Source organism: Spodoptera frugiperda, chromosome 30, assembly GCF_023101765.2.
Source record: "Spodoptera frugiperda isolate SF20-4 chromosome 30, AGI-APGP_CSIRO_Sfru_2.0, whole genome shotgun sequence".
Lineage (NCBI taxonomy): Eukaryota > Metazoa > Arthropoda > Insecta > Lepidoptera > Noctuidae > Spodoptera > Spodoptera frugiperda.
In genome coordinates, this window is record NC_064241.1 from 7,033,719 (window position 1) to 7,057,625 (window position 23,907).

The following is a 23,907-nucleotide window of genomic DNA, read 5'->3' on the forward strand; positions in this document are numbered from 1 at the left end:
AGATGACTAATTTTTGTTTTAATGTCCGCCTTATAGATTATTTCAAAACATTAGACACGTATGTTTTATTTTCTTACGGAAACAAATACTTATGAAGACATAATGATTTGAAATATCTCGTGACGTCACTTCTAGGTACGTTTTATAATTATGTAGTTATATAGACATATAATACGTAATTATTTGCTCCCACTCCTAAACTTTGATTAGTTTTATCAAAGTATTGTTATCTTATGTGACAAAATAAAGAAATACGTGTCTAATATTTTTTCATTATCTAACTGAATGACTAATTCGATTTTTAATTTTCATACTTTGTCATCATCCCTATTGTCGTAGTGTGGGACACTGATTAGGTATTAGTTTAATGACTATTTCAACAACTAAGTATCTTTATACCATATTTTAACTAAGAGTTACTTAGCGCCAGGAAGCGCCTAAACTTACTCTTTACTTATACTGTTAGGTATAGTTTTGGGGTTGCTGAAAATGTAATAACGGTTGGTGTAGAAAACGGACATTAGTGTTCCTTTTTTCATATTCCAACATGCGCTGTAAATAACTAGATAATACGTGTCTAATATTAATATTTATTACTAGCTTTTGCCCGCGACTTCGTTCGCGTGGAATAGTGACTTCCGGCAAATTTTTGGTTTTAACCACATAGTTACCGATCTCGCGGGATCTCTTCAAAAATGAGATGTGGAAGATATTCCAGGGAACTCTTCAAAAATCAACATAATGAGCTCTGCGTTTGAATTTAATAGATGTATACTCACTTAGGGCATTGAAAAAATAGTTTAAAAACGGACTTAAACTAACTTAAAACTAAAGAAAGCTACGAATTACGAATTTATAACAATTAAAAAAGAAACTATATTACAACCTATCCTCTATGCTATAATAACCAAGCTTAAACTAAATAATTTAAAAGAAACGACTTAAATCTAATCTAATTAATTTATAAATTAGACTTACAATTTTATTAAAAAAACTAACTACAGTAACTACTAATAATCGATATCAAACTAAACCTACGTTAAATAGTTTAACCAAAAAACCAGGAAAACCCAACAAATAAACTTATTAATTGACAAATACAACGAAATCAATTTAGAATATACGAAACAGCAGGACCACTACAGACAAATAATCATACGACTGATAATACCCTTTTTCTACGATAGTACCGAAGCGCTCGGCCGATACCCAACCAAATGAATGTAACGAAACCATAGCGCGATCTATTTCGATCCCAACGCCATCTATCGAGGATAAAGACAACTTGGATTATTTATTTATACTCCGTTCGGGCATTTTCTTTGTACTAAAAGTTTAATTATATTGATATTATTTTTTTCATACCTTTTTACTATTTATTTACTTTTTTCGATGAATTAAAACAATAACATGAACCGAAGTCGTATGTAACGATCGACATAGAATTATCTATACTCCGTTAGAGCATTTTCTTTGTACTAAATGTTTTATTATATTGATATTATCTTTTTCATACCTTTTTACTATTTATTTACTTTTTTTCGATGAATTAAAACAATAACATGAACCGAAGTCGTGTAACGATCGACATAGAATTATTTATAAATAATTTATTTCTTACTTTTATTTTTTGATTTTTGAAATAAAAATATATCTATGTCCTTTCTAAGGTTCTAAACTATATCTGTACCAAATTTCAACCAAATCCGTCAAATAGTTGCGGAGATTAATGATATAAGCATAGAATGTTCGACGTGATTCTTTAATTTGACATTACTTTTTTATTTATGAACCGATTGACATGAAACAAACACTAAATGTAAATTTAAGCATCCCACAATATATTCGTGAAAACCGCATCCAACTCGGACCAGCCGTTTCTGAGATTAGCGCGCACAGACGAACAGACAAACAGACAAACAGACAAACAGACAAACAGACAAAAAAAAAGTTAATTACATTTTTGGGTTCGACATCGACATAACAATAACCCCTGCTATTTTTTTTATTTTTATTTTCAATGTACAGACAGCACTTTTCTACGATTTTATTATATGTATAGATGTTGCTTTCATTTTATACATGTATATTTATTATACTGCCTTTATTCCCCAAAAATGCGTTAAGACATTAGAGAGGTGCGCAAAGAAAATGTTGCACCTAGTTTGCACCAGTATTGTGTAGTGTGGACGAGAAAATTACTATACATCTTTTAATAAACAAAATTCCGATGATTTGTGCTTCTATAGATAACTAGCAAATCCGGCGAACTCCGTTTCGCCATCAATGATTTTCCCTGTTTTCCTGCTTTTCTCTTAATTTTTTCCTGAATTTTCTTTGCTATAAACCTCACGGAGCCCGAGACCTTTCCAACGAATACAAAACCGTGGAAATCGGTTCGTGCGTTCTGGAGTTATAGCGTCAGGAAGGAAAACTCGACTTATTTTTATATTATAGATTAAAAAAAAAACAGTAATATGATACAGTCTGGGAAAACGAATAAGATAAAATGTTAAATTAATGAAATTATTATTTTAAGATAGGGTAGATTAAATTTCATATAATTTGAATTACTTAATATAATGACTCAAATAAATTCATTGTATTATTCATACAACAATAAATTAATTCAGGTTTTCCCCTCACGTAAATGGTAAGCCGTTTTCTACGTGCAATAAAACAAGGTTGATTCGGCATTGCTCTCATTTTCATTACAGATAAGTTAGTTTTCATTGTGTTGTCTTTGTTACTCGTGTAGTTTTTCATCGTAGTGGGAGAGAGACGGAGCGTTGTTTTTGTTTCAGACTGTAGTGCGCAGGCGTTCGCGTCATCGTGCTGTTTTACTGTTTCGCCAGGCAGTGTGACAAACCGCTGCAACTAACAGACAACTGATTCATTCATGTTGTTATAACGTTGTGTTTGTACGTAAAGGTTACGAAATATCAGTGTTGTTCCTTAATTTATTAAATAAAGACACCAGGTAAGCGTTTAATACATTTTTTTTTACTAATAAACAAATGGTATTACTGTAGATTGCAATTTATTTGGGATATACTAAAACTTTGGTCGTCCACAAACACTAATCATGTAAAATTAACACCTTAAATTAATTGAGTAATATGTTTAGATTGTTTATTTACAGATATTATTCTTAGAATTCAGTTTTAAAGTAATTTAACGGTTGTAAATATTATCCATCATCCATTACACAATTATATTTTCGAAGTTGGTATGAATATTTTGTCGTTAGATATTTATAATATTATAAGTAGGTAGAAATACTTATCTATTCGTTCTATTGTATAGGAACTAACATAATAAATGCGCAAACTTGTGAGGGTGTACGAATGTTTACTATTCCTTCACAAAAAAAAAAATACTGAATCATCATCATCATCATCATCAGCCGAGAGACGTCCACTGCTACAAATACTGAATACATCGAATAAAAGGCACAGAGTTAGATTATACTTAATCGGGAATACCATAAGAACCACTTTCGCTGTTTAGTGAAGAGAAGGTTAGAAGCTAGTTTAACGTAATAAAACATTAGCTTTAATTAACAATAAGGTGAGGTCGTTTGTTTTAGTGAATTATGTTGTTTAGGTGTTGTAAACAACTGGATCTTTACTATGTAAGTGGAGACTGGTTTTTTAATCGGGGTAATTGGTGGGAAAACACGTGGGTAATATAAACACTAAAACGATAAAAAAAGATATGAGCAATACAGTTTTCATCTTATTATTTGCTTCTTCAGTCACATGTTTCTTAGTAAATATATATTGTACAATGCAGATGGGTATACATTGCATACCTACCTACTTCGCAACACAATTGCTTTACATTTGCAAATGAACATTTCTTTCACAAGATCATTCATTATGTGGATAGAATGAGAACTAATATAGTAGGTAACATACGAGTACGTGTGCATTTCTTCATAATTGCAAAAGTTGCGTGATATTATAACTTGTATGTTTAATAGTATATGGTAGCATTTTACCTTATATTTCCTTTTTTATATTTTATGGCGCAATGTCAATGGTTAAATTATAATCTTCATCTTCAGTGAACATTGAATTCTAATGCTCGATAGTTATTTTACATAGTTTTAACCTATCATTTTCATATTATCACTCAACCCCTATTACATGGGACTTATAACGCAAATAGTGAAACATAGGTGTACACTGTGCATGTGCCGTAATGTGCACCTCTGCCTACCCCTTAGGAGATATAAAGGCGTAATGTCACACTGAATATTACATTAACGATCAATATTACGCTTTAGTTATCAGCTATAACTAAATGCATAATTTAGTTATCAGCCCCATTGTTTTATTCTTAGTAATCGTAACTATGTATTGAGTACAAGGTTCTAGACCAGGCATAGTGTTGGTAAATACCTAAAACAAATTCTTCATATAACATAACATAATGTCCTGTCTTTGGCCTTTTACTGGGTATTATTCTCAGTGGGTTAGCGGTGTTCTGGCTCTCAGTAGGAATAAGAACGGGGTTTACAGTCAGTGAGAATCTGACACACCCTCGTGCCTCACTTGGGCCAAGAGAAACCATGGGATGATTATCTCCCATCAAAAATAAAGTATAGACTGTTCTTTAATCGGTTCTTATAATACACGCAAGAAAAAGTGAGGGGAGGTGACAAAAGTAATGTAAAGTATCTTATAATATGTACTGTACTAAGCTCCTACATGCTACTGATGTTGCTTTTAATATTTATTATAAAACAAAATATTAAACTTAACCTCTTTAAAGATGTTGATAGAAGCGTTTTGAGTTAAGGGCAGTAATTTTGCATTCTCTTGCTCACCTCACCCAAGGCTAAAGACATAATATAATGAATTCTCCCCTCTTATGGGCAAAAAATAATAATAATAAAAGACATTCGCTTGTACCTAACACTTCTTATAACTTCATGTAATTTATATAATGAATTGTTCAGGTAACAAGCTTAAAGTAATGATGTTATCTTCAAATCTTCTAATTTCGTTGTGTGTGATGATTCATTGTTCATTTTACTCATCCATAATTATTATAATTTCGACTTGAATGTGTCATCCATGTATGTTTTTCATTACAGACATATATATTAGACTTTAGTGGATAGTTTAATGAAGTTAGAAGTCTACTTATGTATCGTAATTACTTTTAGCCATTAGACTAATAGAATAATATTTCAAGTATTTTATATACATACAGCATAACACGTGAGTGTTATCAACTTAAGCGCCGAATACAATAAATAATATTATCATTGTTTCGTGTTTTAAGCCTTAATATCTTGCTAGCTGAAATTATATCATTAAATACTTAGCAAATATCTACAGTATATGATATATTGATATAAAATTACAATTGATAATTTCATAATAAATATTACCTACTTTTATCAAAACGTGACCAACAAAACATTACCTAGAATAGTTTATACATGCCTATTTGAGTTTTCCCGGAATGGCTAGTTTATTTTGTGATATTATTACAAAGCATTAGAGTTGATTTTCCTACAGTTATCAATCGTTATCTCTATTCTTTATCAAAAACAGAAGTGTTGACAATACTCGTTGGAATGCGATTTTTCTATGGCCAAATACAGCGCACCGTAACCGCTTCGTAGTCGCTTCGTAGACGCTGCGTAACTATTCGTCGTTATCACTGATCCCACTAAAGTGCCCAATAAATGATTTTTTTAATAAACTTAAGTGTCCCTTAGTTAAGTTTATTAGCATGTTGTGGCCTTTTCATAACGCTTCGTAGCCGCATCGTAGACGCTGCGTAGCCGTTTCGTAGACGCTGTATAACTGCTTTGTGATATCTACGTCGCCACCGACCTCACTAAAATGTGTTCTAGAATTTCTTTAATTAACTTATATGTCTTTCATATCTTTAGGTGTGACAAAAGTTACTTCACCATCAGTGTTTTTAATCTCATTTAAAACCGAGTGTTGTGATAATGTTTTCTTTTATATGCACAATAGATATATTAATGAATCATTCGTTCTGTCAATACTGACTAAAATATCTCCTGTGTAGCATAGTCTTTATAATATTTAGAAAATAGGTTGGATTTTTAACTGGTAAATAATAAAACATATTTGTTTTGAGAACCATGTAATTGCTTACGTACTTCCTTTAGGCGCATCCTTTAGTATTTCCAAGACTTTTAGTCATTTTCCTCAAAACATAGTACTGGTGTCGGCTGACTACTCTTATCAGTAGATAACACGTGCGATAACAGCGTTAACAATGATAACACTCCGCCATTTTGTCATTCTACAATAAGGACTCTGGTACTAATTCCACTTTATTTAAAAGACAGAACATTTTTTATTATTTATCAGTTATCGCTATTTTAGTTGTATATGAAGGTGTGGGAGGAGTAGAGTAAGTAACAGCTTGGTATCGATTTTAGTTAACACTGGTGCGTGACGATGGGTTTGTGTCTTTCGTTCGACGTCGGCGACTGTGAGGTCTGCTGCAACCCTTGTTGCCTGGCGCTGAGTGCTTGCTGCCTGGTGCCCTGCCTGTGTCCCAATGCATGCGGCCAGCAGCAACAACCGCCACAGCAAGTGACCGTGGTACAGCAGCCACCGCCAGTAGTGTACGAGCAACCTCCTCCGCCACCACCCGGCTACCCATACCCGCCGCCCGGAGGATACCCACCACAAGGCGGCTACCAAGGCTACCCCCCACCACAAGGATACCCAGGCTACGACCCTAACCAAATGTACAGATGAAAAGCTTTTAGTTAAGGTAAGAGTAGTGGACGACCTTTTCTTATTATATTTTTAACAATGCTTTTGTATAATGTAGTCGGCTGAGTCATTAGGTGGGAGGTGGGAGGTGGAGGTAATTAGTAATTACTAACATGTTGATATCAATGTTGATAAGCACCTGATAATACCAGGGTATCTTTCTGTGTTGATGGAGGTTATTAAACAGTGTCACAATTGGTTCGTTGGTGTGACTTCCTGGTCATTTTTCTGTTTATATATTTTTTTGTCACACACAAAAAACCAAGTGAGTACTTATGTATACGTGATTGATGTAGCTTTTGTGTTGTGTTTGTTCTAAACTTTGTCTTTGCTCGTATATCTGTAACACACAACTGTATGACATACATAGTTCCAACATAGTACAGCTCGGAACTTGGCTAAAACACATCCATCTACATTGGTGTGTTTATTTGACTATAGTCTTAACAGAAGGCCACTAAGATCTGTGAACATTTGCCTTCTATCTAGTGCTGATAATTTAATTTACAACACTACAATAAGTGAGTCACTTCGCTGAAACTATAGCCTTTTCTGAGAGCACCTTCATCAATTACGTTGTCAGGTCAAGACTGGCAATGACTGAAGAGGCTATCACGTCAATAAACGAACCTTCGATTTTATTAACACTATATTGTTACTACGTACTAAATTAAGTACCTAATGTTATCCTATTTAGCTGATAGCTTTATTGACTTCAATATTATCAACACGATACAATTAGGTTTTTTTGCCACTTATCGCCTGAATATCGATTTCTATAGGTACCTGTGATCTTTGTACATTTTATTTTATTTGATCACCTACCTTGTTGCTCTAGTTTTAGTTTATTGTTGGAATAGTATCAAGTATTGGCGTTCCATTGTCTCTGCCTACCCCCATGGGAGACAGGCGTGAAGTTTTGCATGTATGCATCAAGTATAACTGTCAAACATGACTCTGGAACCGATTTCCTATTTAGGTTATGTGTTCATTGGTTTTTAAACGGTTTTGTTTAGCTTGTCCTGTTTGTTTGTTTGAGTCAAATTTAGTAGTTAGAATTTGTCCCCCTACCTACACGCTAGATTAATCTGATTTGGTACACATTTACAAACTGACCCTGAAATTATGTCCAGTATATAGCAAAAACTATTCCTTATAGTATATAAGACTTATAGCAGGAACCTTGATAATTCTCTCTGGCATTTCCTGTACAAATATCGTGATAAAGAGTAACCTATTAAAAATCCTATTCAATGGTTATTTTCGAGCTTATTCAATACAAAGAGACAATATGTATCCTCTGTATAATATTACTTAGTAAAGATCTATATATACATATATAAATAATGCTCATTTGATCAAGATGTCAAACATTTTTGTAAGTATAAGTAGTGATTTCAATAATAATATCTCAATAACAACGATAATCTGTGATAATGTGTGAATAATCAATATAATAGTATTATTTGTTATGTATCTAGATAAGTAAACATGCTCATGATGATTAAATGTTTGCCGAAAGGCTATTTTTAGTAGAATCTAGGCAGTAATACTATGTAGTTTTATGAAAAAGTTAGATCCCATCAAAAACATCCTGTAAAAAACCCAAGTCTCGCAGCTCAGTCTTTCTACCGTCAAAAGTTGTGAGATCCATGTATCTAATACCAAGTCGGTTAATCTATTTAGTGTCTACTTGAAGGACCTTCTGTCTTAAGTTATTACATAAGTTATTATCATGCCAATATTAAAAATATTTAACGTTTTAAACAAATAGATCGACTTGGACATCGCTTGATTTGATTATTAGTATGTATCACACTACACAGCACGACGGGCCAGCGACCAACAGGAACGAGAGTTTCAATCGCGTGAGGCGCGAGAGACTAAAGAATCTAATATAATATTGTAATATTCATTTTGTTTTCATGCGACGTCCAAGTCGATCTATTTGTTTAAAACGTTAAATATTTTTAATATTGGCATGATAATAACTTATGTAATAACTTAAGACAGAAGGTCCTTCAAGTAGACACTAAATAGATTAACCGACTTGGTATTACATGGATCTCACAACTTTTGACGGTAGAAAGACTGAGCTGCGAGACTTGGGTTTTTTACAGGATGTTTTTGATGGGATCTCACTTCTTTTTGTAGAGCCTTTCTTTTTGATACCATCTACTTCTAACGAATTTTGTTAAAGGTCTTATGATATTTTCTTATTTTTATAATAAAACAATAAAACATACACATACATTGTAATAAAACAATATTAGATTTTCGTACTTCAAGACATGTCCAATCATGTGTTTTTCATTACGTCGACCATTTTACAAGTAATAATGTTGTTCAGTTTCATGGGCTAAACACACCCTTACCCACCCTATACCCCCTCCCTTGCCTCATATGGTAGGTACCTATCTACACCTATTAAATTTATAACCACCACCAACTGCATAAATAACTTTGTAATCCCATATATTTATATGGGATTACAAAGTTATTGATGCAGTTGGTGTATTTGGAAAACTGGACCGAGATTACAAAATATTTAAGTTTTCCCATAATTAAGACACTAAACTCTATATGTATTCCAAATATGAAGCTTCTAAGTCTGCTAGAAGTGCCTTGGACTTTTGATGATCGGTGAGTCAGTGAGTGACAAAATTTAGAAACTTTAACAAGTTGTCATTCTTAAACTACTGGTTCAAATTGACTGAAATTTTAAATATTCCGTGTTTATACAATGCCGGATTAGTTACTGAAGATTCAGGTTTCTTGCTTTATCCACAACCGAATTATAGGGGGTCGAAAAAGGCCCGAATTGCTTCGAGAAAAGGATGGTACGGCCGTGCCGCTTTTTTTTTGCTCGACTTGGCGGGGGCACTGCCGTGCCCCCAGATATCAACACTGAACTAAATGAATTTGTCTAAAATGTTGTCCAGATACACTATGAACATAAAGAATCGAAAACACATAATTTTGAAAAATATTTCTACTTTCTCTATAAACCAAGTAGTGGAACTATTTTTTAGTAAAATCCCGTGTGGTATGTTTATTAACCACTTAAACTGTATGACTATTAGTCATTGACTAATTCTACATTGAAGAGAAAAACAACGATGATTCATTTGACTGTATTTGCATCGGTCGGCAAACACATCTCTACAAAGTACACAGTATATCCATACACAACCAAATCAGAATCTAAAAGTCCACATTATAAGTCTTCTTTTACAATGACTTGAACTAAATGTCCACCTATTATTACACCTACTACGAAAACGTATTAACAGAACATTTATTATGTTTCAGAATGTGTTGTAACATTAGATGTCGTCCTTGTTGCTGTTGCTGCGTGCCGTGCTGTTGCTGTGACTGTTGCAGCGAACCTCAGCGTCCAGTTGTAGTCCACACGAACGTCATCGTGCAACAACCTAAGCCCGGTCAAGTGGCCCAGCCAACTGCACCTCCACCATACAGATATTGAAAACCCTAACCTCAAATGATTTGGCAAACCGTTTAAACACGTGTATAGCTTCTAAGAGAAATGCTTGCAGATATATTAGACATTATTAATAGGGCTACCTCCGTATTCTGTCACAAAAACTTATTTTTATACGTAAAGGGATAATGTACTTATTTTAACTGTAAAATGTTTTGTTCCCTTCATTTGTACTTTGCTAGAAGGTGACAAAACATTCTCCATTATATTGAATTATTATAGTTTATATTTAAAATGGTTATTATCTAAATAATACTAATGTAGAATTTGTGTAAGTCTGTCTAAGCAGATGAGGCATCGAATTAACATTATTTCATGTGTCCATTCTCTTTAGCATTTGATATAATCGTTTATGCAAGTATTTTGTACTATCAAGAATATATAAACTTGTGTTATCAAGTAAAATTTCATTATGTTCTGCCAAATAACTCTTGGATATCGGGAACAGGGTAAATGATCTATCCACCTAGTAAAACCTGGGGATTCATGGGAAAACATAAAAGTTATTTGTTTAAACAGTAAGTTAGTAAGCAGCAATCAAGGATACTAAATGTTACACTGTAGAAAAACATTGTTAATATATAAATATTTTACCAAATAATTTAGAACATTATGTTATTTTTAAGCAAGTAAATGGTGGACTTTATTTTGTACTGCGTTTCACAGCGTGGGATGAAAGATAAAGTTGTTATCTATAATATTTAACATTTCTTTTCTAAGCTGTGAAAACTGAGATAAGAGATTGTATAAATATTGTCATTTAAAAGTAAACTTTAGTTTAAAGACATTTAATGCCATTTTTACTGCAGCTGTTAATTATGTTAGCTTTACGTGCATTAGTGAAGAAACCATTTTTCTACAATTTTTCTCTAGTAATGTCGTTGTGAAATCTTTCTACCTTCTATTGTTATCATTTAATCGAGGCTTCAAGATATGAATTGTGTATTTTTCCAAGTGTCTACGTTGATAGGAGACACATTTGTAATTGTGATAATATCGGTAGAATATACCTATTTTACCTCGATTGTATATAATTTAAAACACATATTTATATAAAATACAATACAAATATATAATTGAAAATACATATAGGCATTGTGATAATAAAACATAGTAGGCTTGTTGAACTTATATTTATAAGAAATACGAATGTATAGTTGTTCAATGTACAGTTTGTTATATGAAGTAAATAGGCAAAATAACTAGACCTCAGTCAAAGTACGTAAGGAACTAGTTTTATATAGATTTACATATTTAAATATTTATCACACATATTACAAAAAATATTTTATTACCTACGTATTTATTTAATGAGATAAAATTATATTAATGTTTCCATTGTTTTATTTCATTACCAAAAATGTGTGTTTCAAGTGTTTTTTGACGGTGTGTAATCGTACACCAATATGTACAATCGTTCTATTTAGGAAATATAAGTTTGTTTGTATACATCATAGGAAAAAAAATAGATAGAAATAAGTGCTATGTAATGTAGGGTTTATCTATTTTAGTGTCTGTTTGTAATATTGATATAATTGCTATTTGGTACATGTATATGAATATGTTATTTTGGTGTATACCAAAATATTTTTTTTACCATTTTTGTCAGTGTCTGTCTGTTTGTTCCGGCTAATCTCGGATATGACTGGACCGATTTTGACAGGAATTTTATTGGCAATTAGCTGATGTACTAAGTAGTAACTTAGGTTACTTTTATTTAAGATAATAAAGTCACAATGTCCGTAATGCACGTGAGTAAAGCTGCGGGCATTAGCTGGTATTTGATATAACAGACACTCCAATATATACTTTACCTACAATATATGTAGGTTAACAATTCATTGTAATAACAAAATCAATTTTTGTTACGCGAGTCTCCAATGTTTCGCCCTTTGATAATATACCAAAAGCTTTTTGCCAAGTAATGCTTCCATTGAATTCAGAAAGGGGGAATAGAAAAGAATTAAGTTTTGAGAAAAGGTTAAATCAATTTTAGACCAATAATAATCAATTTTAGGTTGACTTTGGAGATTTTATATAGGTAAATGCTTTCAATAAAGTCACGGTGTTTATTAATGCGCTTATACAAATTTGCATGCAAAATGAAATAAAAAAAACAATGGATGTATGGAATTTGATAAAGAAATATATAAAGGTCGTTTATATTTAAAGTCAGATTGGCTCGCTGGCCTTGTGATGGTTAAAGGCTAACTTAGCCTGCAACACCAGAGGCATTTAGAATGCGTTGCCAACCAGCCAAGCGAGCAACAAGCCAAGGTATTATAGTCCTATGACTAAAACAAAATTCTGATATGATACAATAGGGAGATCGAAGAGTCATTGTGTGAGGATTAATGTAAAGAAGATGGTAGGTGGTGCACATCCTATATGATAACAATTTGCTGACAGGGTGCTGAAAATAAAAGGCGATTGAAACAAAAATCATGAAGATATAAGAGTAGTAGTTCAAGATACAAGATACAAAAGGCATGCTAGCATGGCTTGAAACTAGTCGAGTTCCTCGTCAAACAATTACGTGAGTAAGCCGATAACATAATAATTAAGATACAAAAGGTTTAAGTTACAATATTTTTTATGCTCTCAAGGCTCTCCAGATTGTAAGGAAAAATATCATGAAGTAAATGACGATAATAAATACAGTATCTTAATATTACGTACGTCAAAACAATCTGCTTAATTATTACCATAATAGGGCATTGTTTTAAAGAGGTAAAGGTGAGTAATCCAATCGATTGTAGATAGCCAGTGATGATTCATGCATTTTTTGACAAAGTATAAGTATATGTATGATACGAGACGTAGGTTTAGATAAGTATGTGTCGTATATATTTACATATTCACATATGAATACAGGTACATGTTTACATGTAACGTCTTATGTTTTTATCGGCTATCCTTTTAAGGACTGAACAAGTTAAAGTAGGTAGGTACTAGTAAACCTTTGTAGAGTGGCAAAATATTTTATTAGATAACTTTTATCTGTAGAATAAAAATTGACATTTGACAGTTTTTAGAATGGAAGAATTGTCAAATATTCAAAAAATATTCTTCCGTTTTTATCTGGCTTTGGAAAAAGAGGCCGTTAGAAGGAGAACAAACTAAGTTTTTGTCCTTTTCATTTCAGGCGTGACGTCATTGACTTGTCATTTGTTTTTTTTTGTTTATGGTTAACGCTGTCGCTGCAATGCTGGCATATTTTTTTTTTATTTCATTTAACAACGGCAGCGGCATTGCAAATTCAGAAAGAGAACAATTAATTTTTGACTTGACGTCACTTACATGTTTTTTATTTACTTTTTACGAGCTTAGGGTATAGTAAACAAACCGAACTGCCTCTTGTCTTGTCGCCTTAACTCCCGTGCTGAAGGTTTCGAGTTCGATTACCAGTTGAGTTTTTTTTTTTAGATAATTGCCCTTGGTGATAATGCTTATTCATAAGTCATACTATAACTGGTAAAAAGTGGGTGTTACACTGTACTGTATATTTTTGCTTTGAGATTTGTGAGTGTCGTTATAATTTTTTTTTATCGTCACTCCTGTAATCCTCGAAGGGTGAGGCAGAGGTGCATATTACGGCACGTGATGCGACTGAACAATGTACACACAGTTTTCACAATTAATGTTATAAGTCAGGCACATTTTCAGATTCAGTGCTACTACTAAGAAATTTTCGAAAAACCGAAAAACGCTCAGTAATACTTCGCCCAACCCGGGAATGGAAACCTTGTCCGGCAGTCGCACTTGCAACCATTCGGCCAATGAGGCAGTTTGACGTTATATAATGTTAAGATATTGATGACAATGTGGGTGTACCTTTCTAAATACACGTGTCAATTTACATTATGTTACTGTTAGGCATTATACAACCAACTGGCTGAAATTTTGATAATAGCAATTAATTAAGTTATTTGTACCTAAATCCTATACATTATCACACGAAGAACTGATTAATAGATACCAAATCTGTTTTTTGGAACTTGAATCATTGATATTGTATTATTTAAGTTGAAAATGAATTGCCACGTCTGTATTGTATGCTACCATTTTCCTTAGCAATTGTGCCTATTTGTGTACAGTACTGATGATATAACTTAACCGACGTGACGTATGCTGCAACTATATCGTTGTCTCTGTCGCTCATGAACTTTTTACCTTAATGGCGTCTCGCTCACTACGCCAACGCCTAACTTCGGAGTGGTCAAGAGCTGTCAACGGTTCTGTATTTATAGCCAAAATATGAAAAAGGCCATAAGTGACTCATGAAATTCGTACGAAAAAAATATTTGGTGCAGAATTATCGGTGATATTATCTTATCAGTTCGAACACTAGCATCGCTTTAGCTAACAAGTAGGCTACATAATAAGTCGTTTGTAAAAATAAATAACAGTTTTGTAACAGGGTCAGCGGCTGGGTGCAGTCAAATAAATGTAAGTCTCGTTTTATTTAAATAAAAAAATATGTTATATCACTCATAAGATCACATAACAACAAAGGTAATAAGGCGATAATATTAATTTGATAGTGTGTTTGTGTTGTATAAAAAAACGAGAATATAAAAAAAAAAAATAATTTTATCATATTTTTTGTTATGAAAAATGTTCTAAAAATATGTTTTTTTTTTTAAGTAAAAGAAAGATTTTTAAACAGGAAAAAAGATTTTTATTTTGTAATTACTTCATTATCTTTTAATTACTGTTTCTATTTTTACCGTGTCGTGAAGGCAGAATTGATAATTATGTAAATCTCATCACCCTGTACTCTTCCCGCGGCTGTCGTAAGAGTCAACCAGGAGAGTACATAGTTGATAGAAACTAGGCAGTAGAATCTTTTATGGCGAACAGTGCAAGTTATGGCAAATACTCTTATGTATACTTCATCTGTGGACAGTCAAAGGCAAAGTTGATGATGAGTCTTTATAATCCTTTGTTTAGGGGTTATTCTTAGAGAAGTCAGCGGTTGGGGAATGCTCTATCTAGTTGTTTTTAAACTGTCTTAGAAAAGGAGGTTTGACCTGTATGTATGTATGTGCGCGATAATCGCGTGTTTTATTGAACCGGCTTCTATGCGGTTTTCAGCATAGTATTTTTCAGACTTAGGAAAAGGATTTAGGGATATTTCTTGACAAAAAAATGGAGGCGGTAAAGAAAATTGAAGTCCGTTCCCCTTTTTTTAAGTTTAGTACTAATATTGATTATAAGTTTTGTAGTATAAGTAATTTCTTGCCACGAAAAAGATTCCAGCAGTATTTCTCTTATTATTTTCATTGTTAACTACTTTCATTATCCTCACAATATTATTTTATTTACGTAATACCTATTCTGTAGTGAAATTGTTGAACAAAAATTCAATACAAACCGATTTACTTAATCTTATCAGTTGGAACGTTTTTAAGATTTGTTATAGATTTGGGCCAAAGATACATACCTATAGTTATTTTTGCTAAGCTCCTATATGCTTGTTAATACCTATATGCGATATACATTGTGATTTATATTTTAGAAAGATAAAATATTTCATTTGTAACAAAATTTTAAAAATGATCAGATCTAAAAGAATTTATCACTGTTAAGCCTTATATTCATGGTAAACATTTTGTTTAGCAACATGGTTGCATAAACATGTTGCGGGCAACACTTGTGTTGCGGAGTTGATCGCGCCATGCTGCAGAGTTGACGTCCGACGAGTGAAAACATCAGCTTATATTAGTTTAAACAAAGTTTCCAGCAGCATTCTCGCTATTCATCAACAACGTTGATCAACTGTTGCTAAGCAAAATGTTTACCATGAATACGAGGTTTTATTAACCCAATAACAGATATCATCATGGGCTGTTCTACACTTGTCAGTCAGATTGGAAATCGTAGTTTAAGAAAGTTCAAATAAATCAGAGAGCAATGCTGCTGGTCTATGCCCAGTATAATAAACTGCAGTCCTTTAATCGGTTCTTAGAACACCCACAAGAAGATTAGGGGAGGTGACGAAAGTACTGTAAAGAAACTGTAGTGTAAAAGATAAGAATTTAAGTTACCGAGTTACTATTACAGAGTATGTGTTTGCCTTTAAGTTTACAAAACAAAATATTAAACTTTCGTTGACCTCTTTAAAGATTGATTATTATTTTATCGACTTACTCACGTAACTGTTTAATGAGAGAGAACTTGACTAGTTTCAAGCCATGCTAGGGCTCATATTTAAAGATGTTGGTTGAAGCGTTTTGGGTTATGGGAAATTTAGCATTTTGTTATTTTTATCATGTTACCTTGACGATGAGATAATGTCTTACTCGTAATATAGGAAACTAATCATATTTATAATCGGAATCATGAGTAATTAATTATGAAGAAATACCTAAACGACCTATTCTTCTATTTTACAGATCATGGGTGATTGCTTCAGTTGCTGTTGTGGCAGTAGCGGTGGTGGTGGAGTGACTGTGGTAGACCAGGCTTACAGTAATGACGGAGGTTTCCAGCCCCCACCACCAGATGGCGGCCAGGTCACTGACCACTCCATGGATATGATGAGATGACACGACTGAACAGAGATCCGAGCCACACAAGCCATAGAACTACCACTACGCTATGTATTCATCATGTAACTTAATATTATTTTAATTAAATTTATTTTTTAATTCTTAGTTTGTGAATTTTATTGACTACGAGCTTTTGTCCCTAAATCACTAAATATTACCTAGATTATTCCCGTTCCGGAGCTGCGGACTACTTAGCGAGTTTACCGGGGCTCCGGCTCGAAAAGCAGGAGTAGGAACGGGGTGGTTTTTAGTCAGTAAGAGTCTGACATTCCCTCTCGCCTCGCTCAAGGCGGGAGAAGTCATGATGACGGACGATATTCACCCCTCAAAAAAAAAAAAAAAATCCTTCCTGTAAAAATTTAGAAATCCTCATTCATTCTAAGATTAACATTAGGATTATTCTATAAATAAAAGTACGCAATATTCTTCTACTTAATATTACGAGGCTTACTATTTATTGTATGTAGAATTGCATTGTAGTTATATCGAAAGATAAAGGTTTACGTTTACAAAGCAGTTGTAAAATAATGTTTACGACATCTTTTTTCAAATATTTTTTTCATTCTTCCATTTAAGTTACTAATAACTTATAATAAAAATTAGGATAATATGGTATATGAATTCCATTTTCATATCTACATTGGTGGCATTCGTACAAGCATTGAAAGGCAGGTGGCGTTACTTGTATGTTTTTATTCATATTAAAATATTAATCAGAATTTTATGATTATTTAGTAAGTTAGTTTTAACTTTAATGTTTCTAAATGAAAAACAGTTTTTGTTTACTAACAGCACGCACCTGAATTCAATTTATTGCTACTTTTACGGCGCATTCCAATCCATTACAACACATTTTGTATGGAGCTTATGTCAAAATACTACCTCTGGTAGGCAAATCTACCGATAGGTAGGTTATTGGAATGCGCCGTTAGAACAATGCAAAATAAAAACAAATGACACGTCATTGAGACGTCAGACCCGAAATGACAAGGCCAGAAACATTTAGCGTTCTCTTTTCAAATTCAAGTTATTGCCGCCATGCACCACCAGAATAATACAACCTACACAATTAAAAACAAACGACAGAAACATTATGGTGTTCTCTTTTTAAATCTAAATTCTGCCCGCCTCTAGTTAAAAAGTACAAACTATTTCTATTGTACACGGAATAGAAAAACTAGTTTTCTGTATTCCGTGCTATTGAAGGTACATGATTTCAACAGTATGACCTTATCCACAGAAGAAATTGACTGACAAATTGTAATAAGTCACTAGCTAACGCTTTGCCATCCTTAAGGACCAATAAACTAGTTAACCAATCACATTTATTAATACAGTGAAACCTCCTTAAGTTAGACATCAAGGGACCTTCAAAATGGTCTCAGATAACCAGGTATAAATAAACATTTGTCTCATTTACAGAAGGTTCCATTAAAGGAGGAAAGGAGGTGAACATACGGGTTATTTCAGATAAAGAGGTGTGATTCTTAAATAAAACAATGTGTTATGTGCACATTATAAATGAACAAGAATAAGTAAATCAACAAACAAAACGATGTTTGTTTCGTTGCGGGAACCAAGACAGTCATTGATTTCCCTGGGACGCGCCGGACTTCAGTGTTCCGGTGTTTTCATGTTTATTATCTACTGTAGATCCTGGCTTACAGGAGTTGTAGCGGTTTGGGATCTTGTGGCAGGCTTGTCCCAAAAAACAGATTAAGAGGGTTGTTTTTCCCACTAATAGAGGTAATTCAGTGCCAATAGGTAGGGACTTCAGTATGAGTTCCGTTGTAGAGGTTTCTCACTTATCCAGGTCCCACTTAACCAAGTTTAACTGTATTATAAATGTGAAAGTTTGTTTGTCCGTTAATCACGCTGAAACTACTGAACGTGTTTTGATGAAATTTGGTATACAACCAGGGTTTAAGGTGACTTGGGTGATAGGATACTTTTTATTCCTCGGGAATATAGGCGAAGCCACTGGCAGAACCTAGTATACCATAATCATCTAAAATCGATCCTTTGGCGCCATCAATATGTGTGTGTGTCTCTTGTATCAACCATTAAAACAAACATTTATAGGTGCATTTTATATTTAATTCACCAAATAAAAAATCGAATTTCATTAATCAATTAAATAATACTCTAAAAAATCTTCACAGGCCATAATAAAATTAGTGCTGGAAATATAATCGAGATTGTCTTGTCTTTACATTTTTGAATGATACGCAAGTATTAAAAATGTAACAGTTATTTATGTTTTTTCTTTGGTTTGGCTTGGCATTTCAACCGACAATTCTGCAGAGTACATCGTAGGATTTGTGCGCCACTTCACCTCCGTTGAACGAAATGTAGCAGCATCCGTGACTAGGGTGCACCTGGAATCATAATAGAAACACATAAATATTCGGTAATGTAATGTGTACCTAACCCATCAGGCCCAAGGATGATTTTAGATTGAACAGAGCACAACATATTTCAAAGAAGTAAAACACAAGGGACTGGTACTAAATCCTTATTTTGGTCTAGTAGTCCCAATTAATTCGTTTATGCCATGAGCTCATTTTAATTTAAATCATTTAGTTCAACTTTAGGTCTAGTAAAGGAGACCATTACGGTTCCATAAATTTTTGGGACTTTTCTAAAAGTCCTGACGAAAAGAAAAAATACTACGTATCGATACTTTCAGAAAAGGCCCAAATAGAATGATGTCCTTTCTTGAGAGATTTCGTGTTCAGAATATGTATTTATGACCACTAGGCATTTTTATGAGATAAGGTGGCAAATGAGCAGACGGATCACCTGATGGTAAACAACTAGTGCTGCCCAAGATCACCCGCAGTACCAGTAAAGTTACAAGCACATGTTTAACACATTGAACGCCGTGGTGGTCACCGGTGACCGACGTTAGCGGAGGATTTGCCTTCAACAGTTTTCTATTGGCAGTCAAATACTTAAATTACTTACTTTGCCGGGTGTGACAGAATTCATGTGTGTAACACGTCCAATGTAAAGTGGTTCGCCGTTGTGGGTGTTGCCAGCGGGGATGGCTCCTACTGGGACCTGGCCGTTGCTGCCTGGCAACCAGCGCACAGCGTGTGATGAGGCACACAGCACCTGAAGATTAAACAGCAATCGTGTTATACAATGCTTTTTCTCGAAGATTCATTATCTCTTGTTAATATAATATAATAGCTATAGCTAATAATAACAAGAGATGATATGATGATGATTAATTGAAGAATTGACATGTAGTTGAATCTGTAGAAAGTATCCATCATCATAATCATCATTATCAACATCATCACGATGAACGCCGTAGTGGTTACCGTTTATCAGTGGTGTCTAAATAATCTTAGAAAGTACATATAACTCGGAAAAAGTCATATTGAAGAAGGTTTAAGCATTAACCACCACGCTTGCTCAGTGCGGATTGGCGAATTCGAATAATCATCCAGAATAATTTCACTGCTGATAGATATCTACAATTTATTTTACCAAGAAAGTGAAAATAAAAACGATAGTTAATCATGTTCATAATATCAAGATGACGTCAATTAATCATTTATAAGAAGTTAATTTCGGTCCAAATTGAGATAGGCATTCTATAAGGAAAATGCTACTGAAAATAATTTTTAATGAGTTATTCGCAGAATAAAGTAGGTTTTTAATGATTGATGGATTTAAGTTAGGTCAAGCCTCCTTGTGCGAACTGCTAGGGAGTGAAACTCCTTGCCGGAGTCTGTGTTTCCTGATGGGTATAACCTGGGTGTCTTCAAAGCCCGAGTGAATAGGTTGCTTATGGGCAGACGTTATCCATCGTAGGCCGCATCATCACTTACCACCAGGTGAGATAGCGGCCAAACGTCGACCCATCAAATGTAAAAAAAAAAAACGAAAGACAGAAATTATACTCACTTCAAAGTTGTGTACAGGGACCTCTCGACCTGCATGTGGGATGTAGGCTGCCTGATGTTGGATGGCCAGCTTGCCTGGGACGAACTCTCCGTTGTGGAATGCCCTAATCACACAAAGAGGGCTGCCATCCCAACCTTCTCTGCCTGCTACGAAAGCTCTATGCCTTAGCATACCCACTTCAGGACCTGAACTGGGTACCCATTCAATTGTATCTGTAATAAAAAATAGTGGCATAGTGGTCTTAATTTTTTTAGATCAAAGTAAGAAGAAAGCGTAGAATATATTTCTTAGAAGATGTTGAATCCACGCATCTAAAGATTAACTACAAAGCGATAGCAAAAAAAAAATGTTATAAGGAATCAAAGATTGTTTAGAAACTAATTATGTGTAAAAGTAACTCATTGCTACGGCTACACTATGAACTTAATTCATAGATTGTCTTACTAGTAATTTTCGTAATTCTTTCCTGTTTCCTAGTTTCAAGTAGGGTCAAGCCTTTTTCAACTGCCGATAATCCCACCTCAGCAGTTGACAGTAAATTAGCCCATGGATTACTTGGTTGTGGCTGAATTCTGATTTCTGTAAATATAAGTACCATAGTATCTAAATATATTTGTTTAAAAAGATCGTTGGACCTAATATTGTGCCCTGTGGAACCCCGTTCAATGTTCTATCTTCAACATTTCTTATTATAAATCCTGTGTACTAATACTTACTTTAAAACAAATAAATAAAATACTTTTTTGTTTATTATTCACTAAATCGATTGTAGGTTCTTTTGTTACTCATTATTTGTCTTATCTTCATATTGGCAAGCTGATTCCACGAATAAGATTAGAGGGCTTAGTGTTCGCGATAAGTATTCTAAGTGTTGTGCGCAATTACACCCTTATTGAACTCAAGTGGGTGATAGGTAACTTGAGAATGATGGTAGAAAGTACTGTATTGTAATAAGCATACGCACCTTCAACGATGGTGACTGGAGTAGGTTGTGGTGGTGGGGGTGGCGGCTGCTGGTAGATGTAGTTAGTGACAATGGTGGGTGGGGGGACTGGTTCTGGTGGGGGTGGGGGTGGAGGTGGTTGGTACACCGGCATCATTACCGGAGCTGGGACGTAAGTGAAACCCCCAGGAGGAGGAGGTGGTCCACCATGGGGTGGGCGGCCGTGTGGATCTACAATTTTAAATAAACTAGTTTAGATTTACATACTTTAAAGTTTAAACCGTCACTTAAGCTCATGCCACTATAAAAAGTTACTTACACATAGTTAGCAACTGAATAATATTCAGCAATTGTAAAAAGAAATCAATTAGGTATACTAGATTAATATTCTACTCTTTCTCTACGATACACTAATGACAAAACAAAAACATTAACCTCATTACAACAGGAAAACTTTAGTAGTAATCTCTTCTAGAATAATTATACATTACACAACAAAAATGTACTGTCACAAAGCGTATCACAATTCACAAATCGATAACAAAACAAATGAAGAGAAGTAAGTTTAAATGAAGAATGTAACTTACGGTGGTGGTGGGACATGGTTTTAATTATTAAATTAATAAACAAGACACAGAACTGTTTGTCACAAGTGATTGAAAACTCACTGGACACGAAAGGTGTTAATCATTTATTTGTACCTATCATCTGATTCACGGCTTATCATATCTGTAAGAGCTTCAACGCTGTTGTTGATTAGATAAAATTATACTTCGAACAAAACAAAATATAGAGTTGTATTGGAATGTTATTGCAATTACCGGATGTATCAATGAATGCTAAGGAAAATGACTGATTCAATCTACGTCAGTCGGCTAAATTCGAGTCGTTTCTTGAAAAGAATTACAGGGAAAATGATTTATCTTAATCCTTAAAGAGATATTATGTCACAAAGAGTAGGTGTTGGCATAATTATGTACTGACTGTTCTTTAAAAATCCTGTATCTTGTCAATACTCGTCGAAATGAACATTTTTAAAGAAATTTTAAAAACTGTTTTGTAGATAGCTATATTGACTTCGAATAAAACTGAAACTTTAGGAAAACCTAGAGTCCTAGAAAATACAAAGAAAAGCGAACAACTAGTTACATAAAGGTAAACATAAAAAGGTGTGAGTTTTTACGCAAATATTTAAATAGATACATAAGGTGAAGGATACCTACCTATTGTAAATGGACGCAGTTAGAATATAATCCCGATATTGTCAAGCTAGTGTGACGATCAAAATTTTATTCTTTCTGTATTTATATGACAAGAAACCTTTTACTAGCAAAGGGACGGCTTACAGATTCATATCGATCCATCGAATATAGGTACTAAAAATAATCAGTCAGTCTCTATTTTTGACCGACTTAAAAAAGGAGCAGGGCGTGTTCTTGAAAAATATGATCAGTTTATTGGAAAATGCGCACATTAGCGTCATCTATTCGGATATACGTGAACTTGAAAGAAAGGTATTGTGTTCCAATATTAGTGATAAGATTATAATAAAAAACAGCTACATACTACATGCCGAGTTCTTCTAAATATACCTCTTGTTGATCTAAATTACAATTTTGACTGTTGTGCATAGTATGTGTGATATGCAAATCGGGCTAAGGCAACTTTATAAATAATATTATTAATTATTTTATAGTAATAGAAGTAAAGAAATTTGTTAGAATTTCTATTCTTTTTTTTTAAAGGGTCACCCCAAACTAGGAATTTCCCCACCCCAAAACATCTTACAAGCACAAAGAATCTACGGACTAATATTAATCAGAACGACGTGGGTTAGCGTCCTACAATTATTCACACATTAAATTCTAATTTAAAACAGAAAATAATTCAAAACATGGCGCATGGTAATCATAAATAAAAGTAATTGAGTTGAAAGCAATTTAACGTTCATAATCCTTTGAAGTAACAATCCATGTTTACTTTTTTGTAATCACACTTTGAATTGATCGAACTACTATTTAGTTATTAATTTATTGGAAAAAATCAATTAATCCGCTATTGCCTACTACATTTATTTCAATGTCCTACATTTTTATCTGTGTCTTCTGAGTGAAAACATGTTCTACCGTTATTTTCGCCCGTTCACCATCATTAGCAATATTTTTGGCTTACCAAAACCCATAGTTACATCTAAAGGAAAGTCCATCAAGA

The 23,907-nt window shown here is 33.7% G+C and overlaps 1 protein-coding gene and 2 long non-coding RNA genes across 6 annotated transcripts; 2 read left to right on the plus strand and 1 right to left on the minus strand.

Annotated features, from left to right (window-relative positions):
- Positions 1–647: 647 nt before the first annotated feature.
- Positions 648–22,433, minus strand: LOC118270016 (IQ motif and SEC7 domain-containing protein 2-like). Of its 4 annotated transcripts, XM_050707099.1 has the most exons (7): positions 22,284–22,433; positions 21,718–21,927; positions 21,198–21,332; positions 20,754–20,965; positions 19,803–19,952; positions 19,116–19,213; positions 648–658 (listed from the first exon to the last, which is right to left on the minus strand). In XM_050707099.1, exons 1-6 carry the CDS (start codon positions 22,297–22,299, stop codon positions 19,121–19,123), a joined length of 816 nt encoding a protein of 271 aa, XP_050563056.1. In that variant the 5' UTR covers positions 22,300–22,433; the 3' UTR covers positions 648–658; positions 19,116–19,120. The 4 variants fall into 4 exon arrangements, with proteins under 4 accessions (XP_050563056.1, XP_035441326.2, XP_050563057.1 ...); XM_035585433.2 differs by lacking the exon at positions 648–658 and having other exon boundaries at positions 18,916–19,213; XM_050707100.1 differs by lacking the exons at positions 648–658; positions 22,284–22,433 and adding an exon at positions 22,016–22,034 and having other exon boundaries at positions 18,916–19,213.
- LOC118269778 (uncharacterized) lies at positions 2,816–11,615 on the plus strand. The gene is made up of 3 exons (XR_004783153.2): positions 2,816–2,980; positions 6,437–6,777; positions 10,092–11,615. It is a non-coding gene; the product is annotated as an uncharacterized LOC118269778 (long non-coding RNA).
- On the plus strand, positions 13,844–16,940 carry LOC118269760 (uncharacterized). The gene is made up of 2 exons (XR_004783147.2): positions 13,844–14,730; positions 16,680–16,940. It is a non-coding gene; the product is annotated as an uncharacterized LOC118269760 (long non-coding RNA).
- Positions 22,434–23,907: the final 1,474 nt, after the last annotated feature.